We start from the raw sequence: 21,054 nt of genomic DNA, 5'->3' as shown, positions 1-21,054 counted from the left end.
ATAATATGATCTCTGACTCCAAATTAAAACTTCCAATCATGATCTCCGACAACAACAACAGCAGTGGTGGCGGTGACGGTGATCGATCAGTGTTCAATCCGGTCATCGTGTACGGAACTAATGCAGCGAATGAGGAGGGAAGAGGATTCGAGCTCTCGTAAGAGGGTAGATCCGGGTCGAGTCTTTTCGACAGACCATACAACAGAGGATTTGTGCCGTTAGTTTAGTGCAATAGATCAATAATTAATTTCATTCCCCATACATGGAAATTCCTAATAAGTTATAATCTCAAATTTTTTCATCGACTCCGACTTTAATACAAATTTTAACAAACAAGATCCTTAACATAAGCGCAATTAACTTTCAAGAGAATAAAATTCAAACAAAAGCAAACCAAAATCAACTTTGAAATCCCAGAGATTACTAGAAACATTGTATGGTAGAGAGCGGTTGAAGCTGTAATCACCAAATTATCAACTAACAAAGTCAAAATAGCACCAACTAATTAAGGACCAAATAAAGCAGTCTAAACGGAAGCTACTAAAACATGCCGAGGCCAACGCAAGGAGATGGCGAGCCTACCGATTCGCAGCCACTACCTTAAGTCTTTCACCCATTCTCTAGCCATAGCTAGATTCAGATTCGCCAAATCCCAACGTTGCTACAAAAAAATCAATTGGAAACAACCAAGATCCCAGACAAAACTAGCATGACAATACACCGTTACTCCCCCGTCAAAACCTCGACTTGAGGAGGTCTGACATTATTTATGAGCAACTCCAACAGTCATGTTGCGAATATATATACATCCCACATAAGAAAAATGGGGCATTGTCTATGAGTTTATAAGGGTTTGGGTCACTCTATCCATTGTCAATTAGTTTTGGATGTGAACCCCAGATTACTTTATTATGCTATTAGAGCCAAGTTACCCACGCGTACTTTACCATATATAAAGTCAGTATAATTATCTATATAGCTAAATCGTGAAATTTTCTTAATGCAAAGTTGTAGATGGTTCTGACCAAAATAAAAAATTGTATATGGTAGTTGGCAATCGGAAGCGAATTAAGATAATGTGACATTCAAACCCACATACACAACTTATGACCCATCATACAAGGAACGATGTTTGTTTTATCGATCTTCCACGAGAAAAAAATTGGTACTGAAACATGTCCAGGAATAATTTCTCTCTTTATTAGTCGGGTAGTTATAATTATCTTGTCTCTTTGTTTTGAGCTTGGACCTTGATGAGACAACAATTCCTTTAAATGCCACATTATACCAGTCACCTAATATTGTCACTGGCCCGGCCACCCAATCGACCCACCACAAGAAGAAGAGAAAACCAATGGGATTTGGAACATCTCACAATCTCGTTAAACCTACTCACTAATTTTCTACGCTTAAAAAGGGTGATTGCATATGGCTCCTTAATTATATTAAACCAATACAGTTATAACATTAGCTATATCTCAAGCAACAATGTGATATATACACATACACAGTATATATAGACACACAAACACAACTTGAAAGTGATGGATGAATAAATTGTTGAGAATATATACATCCCACATGGGAAAAATGGAACCTTGCATATGAGTTTATAAAAGTTTGGGCCACTCCATCCATTGCCAATTGGTTTTGGATGTGAACCTCAGATTAGTTTATCATAACTTTTACAAAATACAAATGTTTCATCTATATCATTCATGTTGAAATAAAATTTAAAAAATGAAGCCGCAAGCCCGGAAGATATGGATGCAACAAACTAAATGGCAATAAAAAAGCTAATATACATTAGTACTAATTTCTTTTATAATAATTGTAACAATATTCGATCAGTTTCATTATTATGAGAAAAGTTCAGAAGATATTGGAGAACAATAGAGAGATTAAATTTGATGATCAATATCATCATCGGGTAAAATCAAGCTCTCCTTAGCTAGGCCTTTTCCTTTTCCTTTTCCTTGTTGGATGATGTAACCCTACCATCTGTTCCAGCAATCGCAGAATACTTATCCTTCCGGGTCAAATTTGTGCACTCAAACCCTAAGGTCCCGGCCAATACCCTCTGAATGTAATTCGCCACTTCAAACGGCGATTTTCCACCTTGGCAAGTGAGTTCCATCGGTAGCTGATTTAAAAACGTGATCTCATAACATGGCATTGGATTCATGAACACAAAATAAGGATCCAACCATTTGTGTCCGCGGACTGTTGTCCCGTAATACACACTTTGCTTGGTGTTAATTGCAACCGGAACAATCCTATCAGTAAGCTCAGCAAACAGCGCACTGAACCTCAACAGAAATGGCTCTCTGCAAGTAGTTCCTTCAGGGCAGATCACGAGGTCACCTTCCTCAAGCAAAGCCTTAATGTTCGCCGCGTCTTTCTCTCTTTCCCTTGTCAATGCCACAGCCTTGATCGGAGAGATTAGTTCGGAAAATTTGCTAATGCTGTATGTGACACAACTAATTTTTCTTCCTAATGCCACTGCTGTTACAACAGGGTCTAAAACTGTGCGATGGTTGCAAATAAATAGAACCCCAGGGTGACCCTTTTTAGGTGGTGGTGGAGGGTTGCCCTTAACAATTAGATTAATCCCCAGAAGCTTATAGTTGTATCTAGCAATTCTCTCAGGCAGTATGATGTTGGTATAGACTCTTAAAATGGATAGGATTATACCTATTGGCATCCATAAAAAGGTCAACAGGGCAACCAAAGGAGTAGGTCTTTGTACCAAACGGCCTTCATGAAATATAACCGGGCTCAAAAGCTTGTTTCTTGGCAAGGGCTCACATTTTGTCCTTGGGACCATGTACCCTTCCTGCAAATTAAACAAGTCAAATGAGTCAAAATAGTGGAACTTTGTCAATAACTCTTAACAATATGTTAAACAAGGGAAAGAATATTGTAACAATTCTTTGATATATATTCTTCTTAAACCTTGTTTTATATTGAAATGCACCACAACTGTGTTTCAACCTAATACTATTTTTATAAAGAAAGAAGCTCCCAAGCTCGAGTTGTCTAACAGAATCTTGTTAGAAACAGAAAGTTTTCTCTTTTTTTTTTTTTACTTGGCAGAAGTTCGGTGGTATATATGAAGAAGATTCGTATTGAAAGAAAGAAAAAAGCTAGTGCACCAAACCACAAAGACAAGCATAATACGAAAACAATCTAGACTGTGGTAAGCTCGTACAAGTCACAAGGAAAGTGCTTGAAAGGTAAATGAGGAAATGGTATATCAAGTGTAAATTATTATCTCATGTCTTTCCTAAGGTACAAAAATATGAGTAAATTGGATTAAATAGAGATAGCGGGTTGAACATGAAGATCGTATGGGTGTCAGTTGTCACACAATATGAAATAAATGTTCTTTTAGTACTCTACGAGTCACAACTTTTAGGTCTCAAAAAATTTGAGATGATATATAAAAAATTTGAATAGAATGGCATTGTAAAATTTCAAAAAGCATAAAAAAAGAGGGTAAAATCTTATCAATAATATTACATCTAGCATAGCCGATCATATTGTTGTCATTAAGGCGCTCACCGGCCAAACTCGTATAAACCTAGATAAATGGCATTGTACTTTTCTTTCAAATTGGACAAGTTATATAAGAAACAGCTGACAATGTTCGAACTTGAATGCTTAATGTCCAGAAATAGATCAGAAAAGAGCAAAGAATTCCCGAAAGGCGAACTAATCAAAAAGAAAAATATTAAAATTGAGTACCGTCGCAATCACTGAATTTATTTACCAACTGTTTACTAAATGATATGATCTGATAGCTTTTTCTTTTCTTTTTCCAAATCCAGATACGGATATATGATTATATTAAATGCCGGCTCATTATTTTGATAAACAAACCCGCTAAGAATTACCAGTGGGGGAATCATGAATGAAAACTAGCATTACCTTGCAAATGGACATAAAATCATGGTCAGTTTCTCTATCTCCGAGACCCAAATCCGGTAAGTCAGCGCCGAATTCCTTGACGATGGCTTCTCTTTTGTGCTCTCCGACTAGAACACCTGGTTTTTGAACAAACCCAGTAGCCCTCCCGGACTTGGTCACTTCCAACTCTGTCCCAAGAACCTTATCAGCACCAAGAAAGCTCTTGACAAAAGGCTCCACAAGAACTCTGGGATTGGCAGTGATGATGTAGCGCTTGCCGAACGAGTTGAACACTTTCCAAGTCTGCGGGTGAACGTCTTCTGCGTAAAATTTGGGCAAGACGGACCTCGCAACCATCTCAATGTCCTTGAGCTTCAGACCGGCGAAAGAAATGAAGATGAAGGTATTGATTGCTACGGATTCTGATATGAACAAGTAGATGAAATATACGAATGGTACGGATGCTAGTAGTAAAAGTGCCCTTAATAGACTGCCGGCTTCAAGAGCAACGAGCATGAAATAAGGGAAAGCACTTCGGGACACGAGGAGCGTGCCGTCGAGGTCTGCAGTCACTGTCTGGTTCGATCGTCCCTCGGTGCTGCATCTCGAAATTGGCTCAAATCGACACCGTGCCCCCATGGCCACCAGAGAGAGAGAGAGAACTGTGTGTGGTTGAATGTTTTGTCACAAAACTTGTGTGTGGGGGTGAGAGCTATGGTAAGCAAAGCTCTTTATGTCATGAAGAGGGGGCAGGAGATGGGGGCTTTTAAAAGGAGGGGGAAAGACGGCCATGTTGTTCAAGTTATAAGTTTCTAAATGCAATGAAAATATAAAAATATTATTGTTTAGTTGGGAAAAACTAGCATATTGACTTTATGTTTTTTTTTTTTAATAATTTTTTCGGTTGTTTTTCTTATTAATTAGATGGTTAATCTAGGCGCAGTACTCCTAATTTACCTAATTGATACAACATGCTCTTATCCTACCTCTTATGTATTTCTAACCAGTAGTAATATACAACCCAAAAGCACGAATTTTCCATGTGTTAGCTCAGTGGTTAGAGCACTCACTACCTAAGATCGAGGTCATGGGTTAGAGTCACTATGAGGGTAGGAGTGAAATCCTTTGATCCACTTTAAAAAAAAAAAAAAAAGTAACTCATATTAATGTTAGTCATTTCGTCAAAAAAAAAAAAACAAGAAAAAGTCTTGAAATCAATCTTAGTTGAATATTTATTTTCATTCAACTTTGTTCCAAATAGACGCATATTGGAGCTAGTACTCTGCCTATGTGTACATCAACTGAAGTTTGCCAGCTTTTATCGACAATTGTTTGGCAAATATTAGTCCAAAAATAAAATTTTTAAATGTTATTAATTTTATCACACAGATGAAATTATCAATTATATTTCCATTATAAAGATAATTTATGATTTTCTCACATCAAAAAGATGATAAGTGATTTTTCACCAACAATACATAGAGGTATGCCACTCGTTTATTTTAATTCAATGGATACTCCTGTACGAATGTAACATTATTTTTAGACTACAGGGATTAATTGTGAGCTATACTTTTTTGGCGTACACCGAAGGGCAGTTGTTGCGAGTAGTTGGAAGTCGATACCAACACCAGCAATAACATTCAATTAGCCCACTTTTTTAGTTTTTAGGCACCGGCCTCCTCCCTCATTAATAAAGCTTTGGCCGATGAATCACTTATAAGTTGGGGTTTTTGTATTTGATCGAGTTAAAGCTAGCTAAAGCTATATGTTCAATGCCTTTAAACACGAATCTTACCAAATTTAGCAGCAACAGTTACTAAGTCTATTATTACTAAATAAGAGCTCTTAATTGTACCTAAGTGACAAAGAAGAGAGTTTATTAGCAAGAATACCAAATTTATAGCAATTTCCTATATCACAGGATAATTCAACTTTAGCACATTCCACTCTCCTCCTCGTGAATAAATGCTGGCGCCCTAATCCTAAAGGTCCACCAATTCATGCACGAAAATGATTGAGTTTTGGAAATTTTTAACAAACTTTATTTATAGCAATGGCCAAAAGAAGAAATATTCTTTAAGATTTTTCTTACTCAATAAAAAAAGCATGTATGTATATGTAGTTTTCTTTTTAGGCTAAATATTGTTTAGTACTCTGTGGTATGGGTCTAACATCAATTCAGTCCATCGACTTTCAATTTCATCAAAAACACCCCCACACTAGTATTTTTCGTCCAATAGGTCCCTCCGTCGGGATTCCGTCAAATGGAGCCGTTAAGTAGCTGACGTGGCATGCCAACTGAGCACAAGTGGGGCCCACATGAAAGAAAAAATTCTTAAATTCCAAAACAAAATTTCAAAAAAATAACAAATCTCTCTCTCTCTCCCCCCCCCCCTCCCCTCGATTTCTCTCTCATCTTCCTCTTCAATACCTTCTTACTTCTTTATCGTCTGTGTCTTCTTCATAGCAGAACAATTATCTCAAAGCAATTCTAAGTTGTCTAATATACACAACAAAAGAACATGGCAATTGGAACTGTGAAACTATATGAACAAAACCCAGAAAAATAAAACAAACAATTGAAGGTTGATGTCTCTAGGCATGAATTCGAGTATTGATTATCTGGGCATTAATCTTAGCAATTGACTTTTATTAACTAATTTTTATTTTGGATCGCTAATCTGGAAAAAGCGGAGCTCAGAGTGGAAGAGAGGGACAACATCAATGATCTCGATGCCATCATTTTGGGGAGACACGGCCGAGGAGGATGCCATTGATGGCGAAGGCCTTATGCTTGAGAGCCATCAAAGCAAATAATTTCAGATAACTAATGAATCAGAAACTCAATTTTTCACAAATCCATCTCAAAATTTGAACATCGAAGCTAAAAGAGAGTCAAAAGACTTAAACAAGAATTTTAGAACAGATCCATCTGGGAGCCCCAAAGTTCAAAATCCTCCACTCACCCAACAACGAATGCTTGAAATTCTTCAGACCCAATATCAGAATTCCGCCCATCTTCGAAACCTATAACCCAATTTCATCAATTTCTCCGGTGCAGGACATCTATACCCAAGCAGTGGAGTTGTAGTCTTTTCGGGTCAACTTTGAGAAGGATCAGTGTAATGGAATTTGGTTGGGATTAACAGTGAAGGGAGCGGAGCAGAGGAGGAAGAGGGAAGAGACACTCTTCTGCTATGAAGAAGACACAGAAGACATAGGAGTAAGAAGATAATGAAGAGGAAGATGAGAGAGAAACCGAGGGGCGGAGAGAGAAATTTGTTATTTTTTTGAAATTTTGTTTTGGAATTTCAGAATTTTTCCTTTCATGTGGGCCCCACTTGTGCTCAGTTGGCATGCCACGTCAGTTACTTAACGACATTTGACGGAATTCCGACGGAGGGACCTATTGGACGAGAAATACTAGTGTGGGGGTGTTTTTGATGAAATTGAAAGTCGAGGGACTGAATTGATGTTAGACCCATACCACAGGGTACTAAACAATATTTAGCCCTTTCTTTTTTAATGTCACATGTCAAGTTTTTGCGTGGTTTTGTGTCCACTAGATTTGGTTGTAGCGATAAGCCGATCACAATGACGAAAAAATTAATAAGAGATTTGCACATATATTATTTTGTTTGTAATGCATTTGTGAACCTCATGTTTCTATGCGTGCCGACATTTGGAACTTCTCTAACTAAACTATGCATTTGTGAACCTCATGTATGTGTGGTTTTCTTTTTTAATGTCACATGTCAAGTTTTTGCGTGGTTTTGTGTCCGCTGATTTGATTGTAGCGATAGGTTGCAAAAAAAAAACGATCACGATGGCAACAAGATTAATAAGAGATTTGCACATATATTATTTAGTTCGTAATGCATTTGTGAACCTCATATTTATATACTGACATTTGGAACTTCCCTAAGAGTGTGTTTGGATGAGGGAAAAAAATGATGGAATTTAATTAAAAATGAAAATTTCATAATTCCTAAAAGCCAATTCTCTCGTTTGGCATTATCATATTTGAAATTTAAAATTTCTCTGTGAAAAAAAAACGAAAGAATTCATTATTTAAATTCCCCACTTCAATTTTCACCAAAATAGATGTCATTTACGAATTCATTTGCAGTATTCAATTTTCATTTCCAAAACAATATTTTTTATTATTTCATTTTATTTATTTATTTTAAACTTTCTTAATTTATTACACATTTAAAATCCTAAATAGATACAACCAAACAATAGATATTGTAATTAATGAAATTTTAGATGATGGAGTTAAAGATTCCATCATTTATAAATTCCTACGGATTTCATAATTTTCTCATCCAAATGCATCCTAACTAATCTATTTGCTAATAGTCTATTCTCTTGTTGGCAGGTTTTCAAAGCGTGATTCTCTTATTCGTCCGGGAATTTTGGCGAGAGTTGGTTTTTTATTGTTTCGAAGTTGTCTGCATCTCCATCACTGAGTTCCTATTGTTTTTTAAATTGATTTTTTTTGTCTTTTTATTGTGTTATGGTTGTATCAATTGCTAGCGATTTTCTCTTTTTATTTTGAGCTATCCGGATGCATTAATTTTCTCCGATAACAATTTTTTTATAAGTGGTTGCAGCAGTATGTATGTAGGCACGCCCTATTTTCTCTCTAATACCTCATTCATTCAAACCTTATGGTGTGTTTATTGTATTTATCTAAGGATTGCATACATGTGTCGGTGAACCGTGGTCAGTTAGTTAGCTAGCCTAACTAACATCATGATGTTAGTGAGATTTATGATGATCATGAGTTTAAATCTCACTAACATCAGGAATGAGGTGGGGAGTTATACAGTGGTTCAGAATTAGAAAAAAAAAATTGCATCCATTTGTATGTCTACGTATGGAGACTATGGACAAAAACAGTTATCTAAAACTTTATTTAATGTATTTTCGTATTTTATAGATGAATGAAAGTATGAAACTGAACATTGAAATTCTCCAACTGCAGAAGTTTCCATGTGGTGGATACCAAACATTAACCAACCTCTTTCCCTCCGCTCTCTCTCTCTCTCTCAAGAAACAGATAGCTTGAAAGCAATCATAGTTATCATACCCACATAATTGATACATTGATTCCCTAAAAAACAGTTGCGGAATTTGTTGTTGGTATCAAAGCCTTTTCTTTGGCTCTCAACACTTCAATATTAATGACAAGCTGCTGGCTGCTATTGCCAACGACTTGTGTATGCGAACGTGTGACTAATTCTATTTAAAGACTACGTATTGTTGCATGCATTAAATCATCTTGATTTTACGTATTTTCAAATTTTTGTATTGCTAGAGGTTTCAATTTTCGAATTTGCAAAACTTTAAAGTATGGATTGAAAAATCTGTAAATATAAATTTGAACTTTTGAATATCACTCAAAATCGATGAGATTGAACTACAGAAATTTCAACATATATATTTATAGCTCTGAAAATGTAACACCTCTTTTAACTCTTTAAATTTTGGTCCTCAACAACACGTTTCTAACCTAGTCTTCTGACTCTTCTCCCCCCTAGCAAAATGAAGTAAATTAATACTCTCACTAAAAACCATAACCAAGTTGCATGAACACGTTTCTAAGGTGGTTCTGCCGGTAGCTAGCTACTAATTAACTTCCTAGTAGTAGTTTTGACGTTACGCAGTTGTCATCAATAAATTGAAATTGCCGAATTTGCTAAAGAGGAAAGTGATATAGAAGAGCAAAGACTTCTTAATACTTCATTTCATTCACCACAAGGCAAAGGGAAGAAAATCATGCGCTGTCGGGCCTCATTTTCTTATGGGAAATACTTAAATTAAGGAGAGACCAATAAGTTATGTTGTTTACCAATTTTTTCTGGAAATATCAACTTCATCATCCAACTTAGTCTAACTGAACAGATTAAGTAAAGTTGTTCGCTAAAAATTGTGGACGTAGTTGGTCAACATGAAAGAGAATCAAACTTGTTTCAACCCTTGTGAGTCAAGTAAATGTTGTTTAGCAGGAGTCATGCTTTTGGTTACCTTGGATCACAAGATAGCCCTGATTACAAGAGTATGGATAATCAAAGAATGCTTAGACAGAAAGAAATTATCTCTAACTACTCGACAAAAGGGGCAGACAGAAGTCAATAAGTGTAGGGGTAGTTAGTTCATTTTTTTTTTGAAAGGAGGGGTAGTTAGTTCATTGTTGTGGACAATATGCATTTAGTGTTATTATTATTATTTTTTAAGTGAAATTCACACTCCCTATTTTGCATTACACAATTTTTTTTTCCTCTTTTAGAATGAAATTCACAGACTAAAATTTTATCTTCACAAAAAGATAAAATTTAAGATAGTAGAAAATGATACATGGAGTGAGGATTGTAAAATGAAAAGTGTGAATTCACTCCCATATATATAAATGCATACAAAATATCCATATTGTAACGGGATATATATATATATATATATAGGGAGGATCGAGAGAGGACTTCCTCAGACTTGAAATGTAGATGTTTTTATTTTTAACATGTAGTTTAATAATCTAAACCATTCATTCTCTTGTTACATACACACATATGAATCTTACAAAAAATTAGCCAAATCAAAAAATGTTTAACCATTTGATTAGGACATTGTTCGTTTTAATTTTATCTAACGGACTACATTTGTTTACATAATTTTGAGTGACCAAATGATTATAGATTTGGTTGATTTTTTGTAAACACAATTCTTGCATAGGAATCTAAGGGATCAATAATTGAAATCATTGAATTATGTCATATATTAGTGTAAAATAGTAAAAATTCTCAAATTCTTAAAGTAAGGATATCCTCTCTTGATCCTTCCTATATATATATATGTGTGTGTGTGTGTGTGTGTGTGGCCCTTCTCGTGAGGGATCCATTTTTTTGCCATTTTAACGGATTGATTATTTGACAAACTTTTCGATCACTTATCAACATCTCAACTGTTCAGTTGTTAGGTCTATATGAGTAGATCAATTTTGCGTATTTTCAGCCAAATTGATAATCGTTAATGCATTCAAAACTGTGATTTACAATTATAAACATGAACGGTTCAGGTTTAACATATTTGGTTCATTATGTTTTTATTCTTCTAGTTAATTTTTCTAGCATACGGTACTGTAACTAAGATATGTTCATATGTTAAGAGGATTACAATCGAAGACAGTCACAAAATATATAAACACATTTTAAGATAAAAGTTGTCCTCCACGTGTACCTAAAGTCATACATGTGGACAACTTATATTGGATGATGTGAAGCTCGATCATATGGCTGCAGCTGCGAGGCATATACACGTGAGATAACCTTCTCTGGTACCATGATAAAGTAATAATATGGGGTTCACATCCAAAACTAATTGGTAATGGATAGAGTGGCCAAAACTCTTATAAACTCATAGGCAATGTTCCAATTTTCCCATGTGGGATCTATACTCTCAACACTAATTAATGGTTGTAAGACCTGCTTTTCAATAACATTTCAGCAAATCAACCATTAGATGTTTAGGTATGCATGAGTAGATCACTTGTAAAAATTTTCTTTCAAATTGCTAATAGTTAAGGTACCAAACTAGATCAAATCAATGGACGAACCAAATCCGTCAAACCCAAACCTTTCATATTTATAAATGATAAATCATGCTTATGAATGCCTCAACGATTTTCAATTTGGTTGAAAATTTTTCAAAAAATGATATACTTGTGAATACTTAAACATCTAACGGTTGATTTGTTAAAATGTGATTGATTGAAAAATAGGTCTCACAACCGTTGATTAGGAAGTCCTCATAAAGTTCTCATTTTAATGGTCTTCTCTAGACGCTTACCCTTAATTTATATAAATGATTATGTGTCCACAAAATAGATTTGACAAAAAATTCTATCCCTAATTTGTATTACGTACATATACAAAAACGTACACTCGTAGACAAATCCATTTTACACGTCTCTCACTCTGACCATTACAAATTTACAATGGTCCATATTAATTGCATATATACATAAGCTTATATAATTAGATATAGAGTTAATTGGAGAAAAGAAAGCACCAAAAGTAGCTAGCTAATTAAGGGACCTAACCTAACTAAAAGGGTGGTGCCCTTAAGTGTATTGCGGTGCAAATGATTTCATTTAGTTTTTTGGGGGGGGGGGGGGGGGGGGGGGGGGGATAAAGACGTGAAATTTGGATTGGTTTTCAGATGGAGGTCACATCTGACGACATTGTGATGAATTAATATGTAGCTTCAAAGTAAGTTAATATCATCATTTTAGGGACGCTAAGAGCACATGCCCTTGCCCTAGCCTCACCTAATTAGTCAGTCAATTTAATTGCCGATTTCACATGAATTAGACATTTCGACGTTAACAGGTTTCACTAAATCGCTTTGTGACTTTGAGAGTTTGAGAACACCTACTCTAGCTTTCTTGTATTCATTTTTAGCAAACGATAACTACTTCTCTCAGCGACGGAACTAGAAAATAATATTTGGGAGGGCTGAAAAATTATGAAGTATAACAAGAGAAATTTTTTTTTATAAAAGTTAATTTAACGTAAGATATATTCAACGGTTGTAATGTTTTCTTTTTATTTTTTGCAAAAACATTTATTAATTGGTTAAAGTTAATATTATACCAGACAACTGACACAAAAGTAAAAATTATTATTATTTATTATTGTTTTCTCATCAAATCCATGTGCCAATTATAGGTGCACATATCAGCATTTCAGAAGCTTAGGGGGGCCAGGGTCACCTCCAGCCCCTATGAAGTTCCGCCAATGACTTCTCTTTAATTTTATTAAGACTATCTCACTTGCAATGCCTCCATATATTATTCTATTAAATATAGTATAGACACAAAAACAACATGGGGATTAAAAAGATATTTAGACTCACTCACCTTATGAAACATTAATTAGGCAAGGTAAAAATGAATCTCAACAACTTGTTCTACAAATTTTTTATGGAACAATATATTGTGTAGGATTGTAACAACTTAACAATTTTTTTTTACTCGACTGAAAATTCTAAACAACACATGTATTCTTTGCTTATATAAAATCCTACTTTTTGTTGTCTTCAAAGTTTCGGAAAGAAAAATAAACGAAGACGATATAGAGAGCAAGGAGCGTGCAAGTGATAACATAGCAGCCATGGATCTACAAGCTTGAACAGCAAGCAAGAGAATGAAGAAGAAGGAGAACTTACAGAGAGAGAAAGCCAATGGAAACTATCTCATTCAATTATGAAAGTGAGCGTCAAAAACCAATTATTACAACTCTTGGTCTATTTACAATCATGGTATCAGAGCTTCGGCTCTTGATCCTGTGGACGATTTCGTACTGTAGATGTGTTCGTCTACCTTTAGCTTCCGCAATTAAGCTTCGTTGTTCTTCGTCAGGTGATAAACCCTAGATCTGTGATTTATGCTTTGCTTTTTTGAATCAAGCTCTTTATCTTCTTCCAGAGCTTCATTATGGTTATGAATTCTACTAGTGAGCTCAATTCTCACTTTGGATCTTCTATTTTCATGTTGATATTCTGTATCAGAGCTTCGGCTCTTGATCCTGTGGACGATTTCGTACTGTAGATGTGTTCGTCTACCTTTAGCTTCCGCAATTAAGCTTCGTTGTTCTTCGTCAGGTGATAAACCCTAGATCTGTGATTTATGCTTTGCTTTTTTGAATCAAGCTCTTTATCTTCTTCTAGAGCTTCATTATGGTTATGAATTCTACTAGTGAGCTCAATTCTCACTTTGGATCTTCTATTTTCATGTTGATATTCTGGATCTGAGTACTATACCTGTTTCTTGCTCTTCGTGCATAATCTGGATCTATAATTTGTGAAGTGTGATGATATAATTGCTTATAAAGCTGTTGAGTTTGTGATAACATAATAGATTGATAATATAATTGAGTTTGATAAGAGAAAGCTCTATAATCTGTGCTGGATTTGGTATAATTGAAGCTATGGTTGTGACACAATCTGAGATCAACTCTATGTTGAGCATGATCACTGTTCGTCTGAATGACAACAACTTTGTGAAGTGGAGCTTTCAATTTCAGTCTAATATTCTTGAAGGAAACGATCTGTTTGGATATTTTGATGGCACATATCCTACTCCACCACGTTTTGTTCTTACTGATCAAGGTGTTGCCACAAATGAAGTTACTACTGCTTGTAAGAAGTGGAAAAAAACTGACAGGGCTCTTCTTGGCTTGTTAATGGCCACTCTTGATGATGATATACTGGATATCATTATTGGAAGTACCACTTCTCATGAGGCATGAGTTTCACTACTTGAAAGGTTCTCAACTGTTTCCAGGGCCAACATTATTCAACTCAAGACTGATTTGCAAACTATTAAGAAAGGAACTGACACTATTGACAAGTATTTGTTGCGCATTAAGCATGCTAGAGATCAACTTAGTTCTGTGGGAGTGTCTCTTGTGGATGAAAACATTGTTGTTGTCACTCTTAATGGCCTACCTGATGAGTATGCAATGATTAAGACAGTTATCAGGGCTTGTGATTCTCCCATCTCTCTGAAAGATTTCAGAGCTCAACTCCTGGCAGCTGAAAGAGACATTGAGACTCAAATGTTGCCTCATGGTTCTATGTCTGCAATGGCTGCCAAAAGCTCCAACTTCAAGGGCAGCTCCTCAAGCAATTACAGTGGTGATAAGGGCAAGAATACATGGAATAACAATGGTCCCATGCCATCTTCCTGGAACAAGAATGGGAAATTTTCTCAAGGTGAGTCATCAAGTGGTGAAGGTTACAAAAGTTTTAACAACATTGAATGCCAAATCTGTGGCAAGAGAGGTCATAATGCTACCAATTGCTATCAAAATTCAGAATGTCAAGTTTGTCACAAGAAGGGCCATATTGCAAGCAAATGCTTCCAGAATCCATCAAACAATCAGAATGCTGAATACAGGAACAATACTGGTGCATCACCTGAGTGCCAAATTTGTAGTAAGAAGGGCCATACTGCAATCAACTGCTTTTATAGAAGTGATATCCTTGCTAATCATCCCTCACTCTTTGTTGTGGTGTGCCAAATTTGTGGCCTTAAAGGGCATGTTGCTCTAAACTGTCATCACAGAAGCAACTATGCATATCAAGGAGCTAAACCACCTGCTTCTCTTACTGCTATGACTACACAATCTGTTCATAATGGAGCCAGCTCCTCAAACTCTCAGAACAACAACAACACTGAAGTTTGGATTGGTGATTCTGGTGCTACACATCACATGAATTCTGATCTAAGGAACCTGTCCATTGCTCATCCATTTGAGTCTAACAACACTATTACCATTAGTAATGGGGAAGGTTTGCATGTCAAACATATTAGTGCTGCCAAAATTACACCCGTTTCACACACTTTCAACTCAATAATGTGCTGCATGTTCCTAGTCTAGCTGTTAATCTTCTCTCTTTGAACAAGCTTTGCAAAGACAATCATTGTTATATAGTCATGGATGATGTTAATATATGTGTGCAGGACAAGGCATCAAAAGCACTGCTATACAGAGGAAAAAGTAATGGGGAAGGTCTCTTCTTGTTCAAAACTCCAAAGTTTCTACCTCCATGTCATACCATTCCTACTGCCTATGTTGGTGGTGCTGTGAAATCTTCACTCTGGCATCATAGACTTGGCCATCCAACTTCTCATGTTGCTGCAAAAATGTTGTCTTTGTCTCAGGTTAAGTTTAGCAATGATAAGTCCTTTCATGTCTGTCCTTGTCTTAGTGGTAAAATGCATAAATGACCATTCTCTGAGTCTGTATCCAAGTCACTAGTTCCATTCCAGAAAGTACATTAAGATTTGTGGGGACCTGCTCCATGTTTGTCACTTGAGGGTTTCAAATACTTTGTAACCTTCATTGATGATTGTACTAAATTTGTGTGGCTTTATCCACTCATTAATAAATCTGACACTCTTGCTACCTTCATTAGATTCTATAACTTTGTGTCTACTCAATTTAAGCATCATATCTTGTCTCTCCAAACGATGGTGGAGGTGAGTTTAATAGTAAGGCTTTTCAAAATTTTCTTGCTCAACAAGGTATCCTGCATTTCATCACCTATCCCCATACACCTCAGCAGAATGGTGTTGCTGAGAGAAAGAATCAACATCTTGTTGAAACCTGCATCACTCTAATGACCACTGCTTCCCTTCCTAAACCTTTTTGGTTTCATGCTATTGCACATTCTGCATATCTTATTAATAGCATTCTCATGATAAACTTGATCCTAGGACTACTCAATATGTTTTCTTAGGTTATCCCTTGGGTTTTAAGGGTGTCTTCTGTTACAGTATAGCCAAGAACAAATTTTGGATGTGTAGGCATGTTGTGCATGATGAGTCTGTCTTTCCCTTTCAAGCATCATCTGTCTCTCCTTCATTGCATTATGATCCTCATTCTTCTCAATCATTCTCTATATCCCCCACTCTATATGTGTCTTCCACTAGTTCTCATCCTTTCCCTACTCCAGCTCCCATGATGCCTGTCCTGACACCTGCTCATCTGTAAATTGTGCTTCCTTTTAATGGTTCTTTTTAGCCTCATTCTGGAGCCTTAGTTGTGTCTGAAGGGGGGCTACCTAGTGATTCATCATCACAGGGTGATCTCATTGCTACAGCAAATGATACTGTTAACTCTAGCTCTGGTACCATGATAACATAGCAGCCATGGATCTACAAGCTTGAACAGTAAACAAGAGAAGGAAGATGAAGGAGAACTTACAGAGAGAGAAAGCCAATGGAAACTATCACATTCAATTATGAAAGTGAGCGTTAAAAAACTATTATTATAACCCTTGGTCTATTTATAGTAACTAAAGAAAATAACAGAAAAGCGACAAAAACCCTAGCGTTTATTACAGCCTGTAATTCCAGTATGGCACACACTAAGCTTGCACACATCAGCAGCTCGAAGTCAGCAAAGCCAACACATCATGTTGATTGAGAGTATCACAGTCACTACAACAATTTCCAGCATTAGTGACCAATGGAGTAGTCACAAAAACTAGCATTTTTGGTCACTAATTGTGTTTAGTGACCAAAAAAAGGTGGTCACTATAAGTCCGTCACTAATTCTATATAGTGACCACTTACAATACTTGGTCACTAAAATCAAAACTTTTAGTGATCACTAGATTCTGGACACTGATAGTAATAGCATTAGTGACCACAGAATTGGTCACTAAAGGGGTCAAATGTAGTCACTAAAAGCATTATTTGGTCACTAAACATCAGTCACATACCTATATTAGTGACCATTTCAACCGGCCACTAAAACATTGGTCATAAAAAAATATATATATAAATCTGCAAATAAAAGCCTTTCTAGGCCTTTTAATATTTGGTCTCCTATACACTTGAACATATGTAAATTAACATCACAGGATCGTAAAATACAGCCTCATGGGACAACACAATAATTTTCATTTTTATCTTGATGGGACGGGTGATTTAAAAATGAGAGTTTCTATTGGGACCTCCAAATCTGCTCACTTGACCTCACTCTATTATGAATTATTAAATGACATATATAGACTATTATAAAATGACTATTAAGGATAATAATTATACAAAAAAATATTATATTTATTTTATGTAGACTTTCCAATTCAATAATATTAGATTGTATTTCTTATTATTTTCCTTATCTATTTTCATTTTCCAATTTCACTACATGCTTTAATGAGTATGCATATATATTTTCTTCTCAAAAAAAAAAAAGCATTCATATATATTTAATAAGAATTAAAAATATGATTAAGATCATGTGACATAAAAATGTATGATATATGTTGAACGCATATTGGTAAGGGAAAACAAAATAAATCCTCTTATGATTTAGGACCTAAATCATAGTCAATCTATTATATTTGCAAAAAAAAAAAATTAAATAATTAATCATGTGGTACAAAAAATATAGAAAAAAAAACATTAAAAAACAAATGATTTTTTTTTTGAGAATAAAAACAAATGATTTCTTAATTTTTTTTTTTTGCACAGATAAAATAGAAAAAAAATATATATATAAAAAAACAGAATAGTTCATGGCATTTTCTTATTGATTAGACATTAATTTTTGAAACTCAAGTTTGATTAAGAAATGTATATTTAGTTAAGATTTATAGAGTGATTAAATCATTGAAATGACTAAATTTTTTATTTTAAAGATAATAATTTGTTTGCAAATTATATGAGTGATGTTATTTGAGGAAGTTTAGTGAGGTTTAGTGAGTAAATTTAGTCTTTGAAAATTTGATAAGAGGTATAGAAAGCATAGAGGTCAAGTGAGTAAATTTGGAGGTTCCAATAGAAAAACTCTTTAAAAATTTTGGAGAAGAAATGCCACTAGATCACAATTAAGTTAATTTGCAACTCTATGGAAACCAATAAACAAAGTGGTATTTAAGAGATAGCAGGAAAGCATTCACTTGTGCATTGAGATGTGTGAATTCTGATGCCAGTAGTAGAATATTCATTTATTTTTTTCCTGAGAGCTGTAGGGAAAATTCATATACGTTTGAGGAAGATGGATTTCAATTAAAAGGAGAACTATATAGAAAAGCAAACATGTCTTAGAATCATGACACTCAATTTATCTAACAGATATCCTTCACTTCCTTCACAACCAAGTATTTCTCAAATTTGCAAGGCCACTACGGAAAGGTCTACATCTGCTCAGAAAGTCACAAGAAAAAATTTGGAATAATACAACCATGTATTACCTAGGAGCAACTGATCCACGCCTCCATTCAGATTCTAGTGAAAGAAGAACTGCTGGTTTCTGCACTGCTGTACGGATCACATTAATAGCACAATTCCGTTCCTGGGTTTCTGGATATGCACAAGATAGGTCTCCAAAGGCTATTTTACCCTTGAATCTGCCTACAGCGGGATCAAGGAATGGCTCTAGCATCTCTAAAAGAAACAGTATCATGTGCTTAACTTCCTGAAAACAGAGAAAAGCACACAATAGAGAAGCTAAATAGCAAGATTTCATTGACTTCACAAATAAACCAAGCTTTTGTGCACTTCTAAATCTCAACAATACCAAGAGCATATCGACAATGACATTACAAAATGTTGACACTGTAATAGCATTACTAAAGAATCGATATAAGTAGAGACAATATAGCCTCTACTAAGCCAAGACAAAATGAAGCAACGCAATTGCAATGAAAAACTGACAACACTATTGAATACCTTATACTTTCCCGGGATATCATCCATATGACCAGAGATAGCCAGAATGACGTATTTTATTGCAGCACGAGCACAAGCCATGTAATGTCGAGCACCTTGACACAAGAGCAACATCAGTGTTGTTACGTAATGAAAAGAAGAGCTATTACAAGAATGTTATTACAAGAAACAGATAAAGGGGAGATACAAAATTGTAAATTATAATATTTGGTCTCCTATACACCTAAACATTATAATGAATACTCACAAAAATTGTGTAAATTATGAGTACTCACAAGAATTAATGTACTCAACCTTAAATTAAATGGGTACTGGGAATTGTGGGTACTGGGAATTGTGGAGAGAGTTACATTGCAACTGATTTTGAGTTGAAGAGCAGAGCAACTCAGTTGTTATTCAAGTAACCTCCAAGTAGTTCAGTAATCAAGTTTTCAAACATAATTCATATGAGATACATATTTTATATTCAAAGAGCTAGAACAATACTAGGAGGAAGCACACACCTTGTGTATAAGCCCATCTTTAACTACAGAGCTGCTTAGTTTCTTATATAGCTCATACAAAAACTCCACCTCACTGACATAAACAGCCAATTGCCAAACACAAGAACAATGAAATCTATATATGGCTCACTATGACAAAAATCAACAAAATATATTCATATAATTTGGCATACAAGATGTTTGATAAAACTCACAGTGCATTTTAGAAGCAAGAATAGCCGGATTAAGCTCTGGTTCGAAAGGTCTTCCGATCAGCAATTCAAATTAGTCTGTTTACAACAATGCCTCATTAATATATACAATTTGAAACAGAAAAATCAAAAGAAATCAGTTAAAGAGACAATTGAATTCAAATAGAAAGAAACCCAATCACAAATCCTTCAAAGACGCACAACCAAATTCGTAAACTGTACAAAGATATAGTAGAAAATTTAGAGAAATCTTTAATATGATGGAACCTCAATTCAGAAAATTTCCTTCCTCAACTTACAACAAAGTGTACTAATACTTCTCAAGTCCACTTAATTCCAATGAATTCCACATAAGCACACTATCAATCCCTATTATGATAACAAAACAAAAGAAAAAAAAGTATTCAAACTTTTCTCAAAGAGACGAAATAAACCCATGAATATAACTAAAAAATAAATGAAGAAATAAAGCTTCAGATTCATGTGTTGGTGGATACCTCAGATTGCAGCAAAACCTACAGCTCCTCCACCACCCACCACAAAGAGCCTTTGCCTGTGCAGACAAGATGCAGAATATATGAAGCAATAAGGTTTCTGAAAAATATAGAAAATTATACTTCTTTATCTTCAAATAAGAAAGAAGACAATTTATTGGTGAATAAAATGAACAAGGAGTCCACCCAGATGGTAATCATATTCTTTACAACCTTTCCTGCTGAGATATTCTTTACAACCTTCAACCATCAAAACTATCAATGATACAATTAAGCCCAGATCCAAACGAAAATACTGAGAAATAGCCTAAGGGACATCTTCAACCCAATCATTATTCAGAAATAGATAGCAAGTCAGAAAATATAACGTCACAAATAAATATTGGGGACTAAAAGTTTCATTCTGGCATCTCCAATGAGTCAATAAACAAATTTCATTTCGCTGAGAAATGGCCAGACAAGGACAATCTTTTCTTACACTGATAAGTACAACCAGGGTGAAAGGAAGACCATCAAACACAATGATAAACCAATGTGAAAATTCGGTCAATACTTTCCTTTTTGACAGAAACAACCTTTTATTGAAAAACGAAACAGAAGAATGTAACAAAAGCCATGGAAAATTAACTCAAAAAACCTTTTTGACTCAGAACTGAAACAATCAACTCAATCTTGATATATAAGAACATACCCCTCAGATATCC

General features: G+C 35.2%; 2 protein-coding genes and 1 long non-coding RNA gene across 3 annotated transcripts; 1 reads left to right on the top strand and 2 right to left on the bottom strand.

Moving 5' to 3' along the window:
• Positions 1-1,782: 1,782 nt before the first annotated feature.
• Positions 1,783-4,664, bottom strand: LOC133720793 (glycerol-3-phosphate 2-O-acyltransferase 6). Its single transcript, XM_062147265.1, has 2 exons — positions 3,931-4,664; positions 1,783-2,836 (listed from the first exon to the last, which is right to left on the bottom strand). Exons 1-2 carry the CDS (start codon positions 4,546-4,548, stop codon positions 1,952-1,954), a joined length of 1,503 nt encoding a protein of 500 aa, XP_062003249.1. The 5' UTR covers positions 4,549-4,664; the 3' UTR covers positions 1,783-1,951.
• Positions 4,665-12,977: 8,313 nt separating this feature from the next.
• Positions 12,978-15,880, top strand: LOC133722228 (uncharacterized). Its single transcript, XM_062149053.1, has 3 exons — positions 12,978-13,333; positions 13,483-13,575; positions 15,440-15,880. Exons 1-3 carry the CDS (start codon positions 13,156-13,158, stop codon positions 15,478-15,480), a joined length of 312 nt encoding a protein of 103 aa, XP_062005037.1. The 5' UTR covers positions 12,978-13,155; the 3' UTR covers positions 15,481-15,880.
• A 3,915-nt stretch (positions 15,881-19,795) lies between these two features.
• On the bottom strand, positions 19,796-20,619 carry LOC133720695 (uncharacterized). Its single transcript, XR_009851964.1, has 3 exons — positions 20,354-20,619; positions 20,156-20,225; positions 19,796-19,934 (listed from the first exon to the last, which is right to left on the bottom strand). It is a non-coding gene; the product is annotated as an uncharacterized LOC133720695 (long non-coding RNA).
• Positions 20,620-21,054: the final 435 nt, after the last annotated feature.

This window comes from Rosa rugosa, chromosome 7 (assembly GCF_958449725.1).
Source record: "Rosa rugosa chromosome 7, drRosRugo1.1, whole genome shotgun sequence".
Taxonomy (NCBI): Eukaryota; Viridiplantae; Streptophyta; class Magnoliopsida; order Rosales; family Rosaceae; genus Rosa; species Rosa rugosa.
The sequence above is the reverse complement of the archived record's forward strand: the minus strand, read 5'-3'. Positions and strand labels throughout refer to the sequence as shown.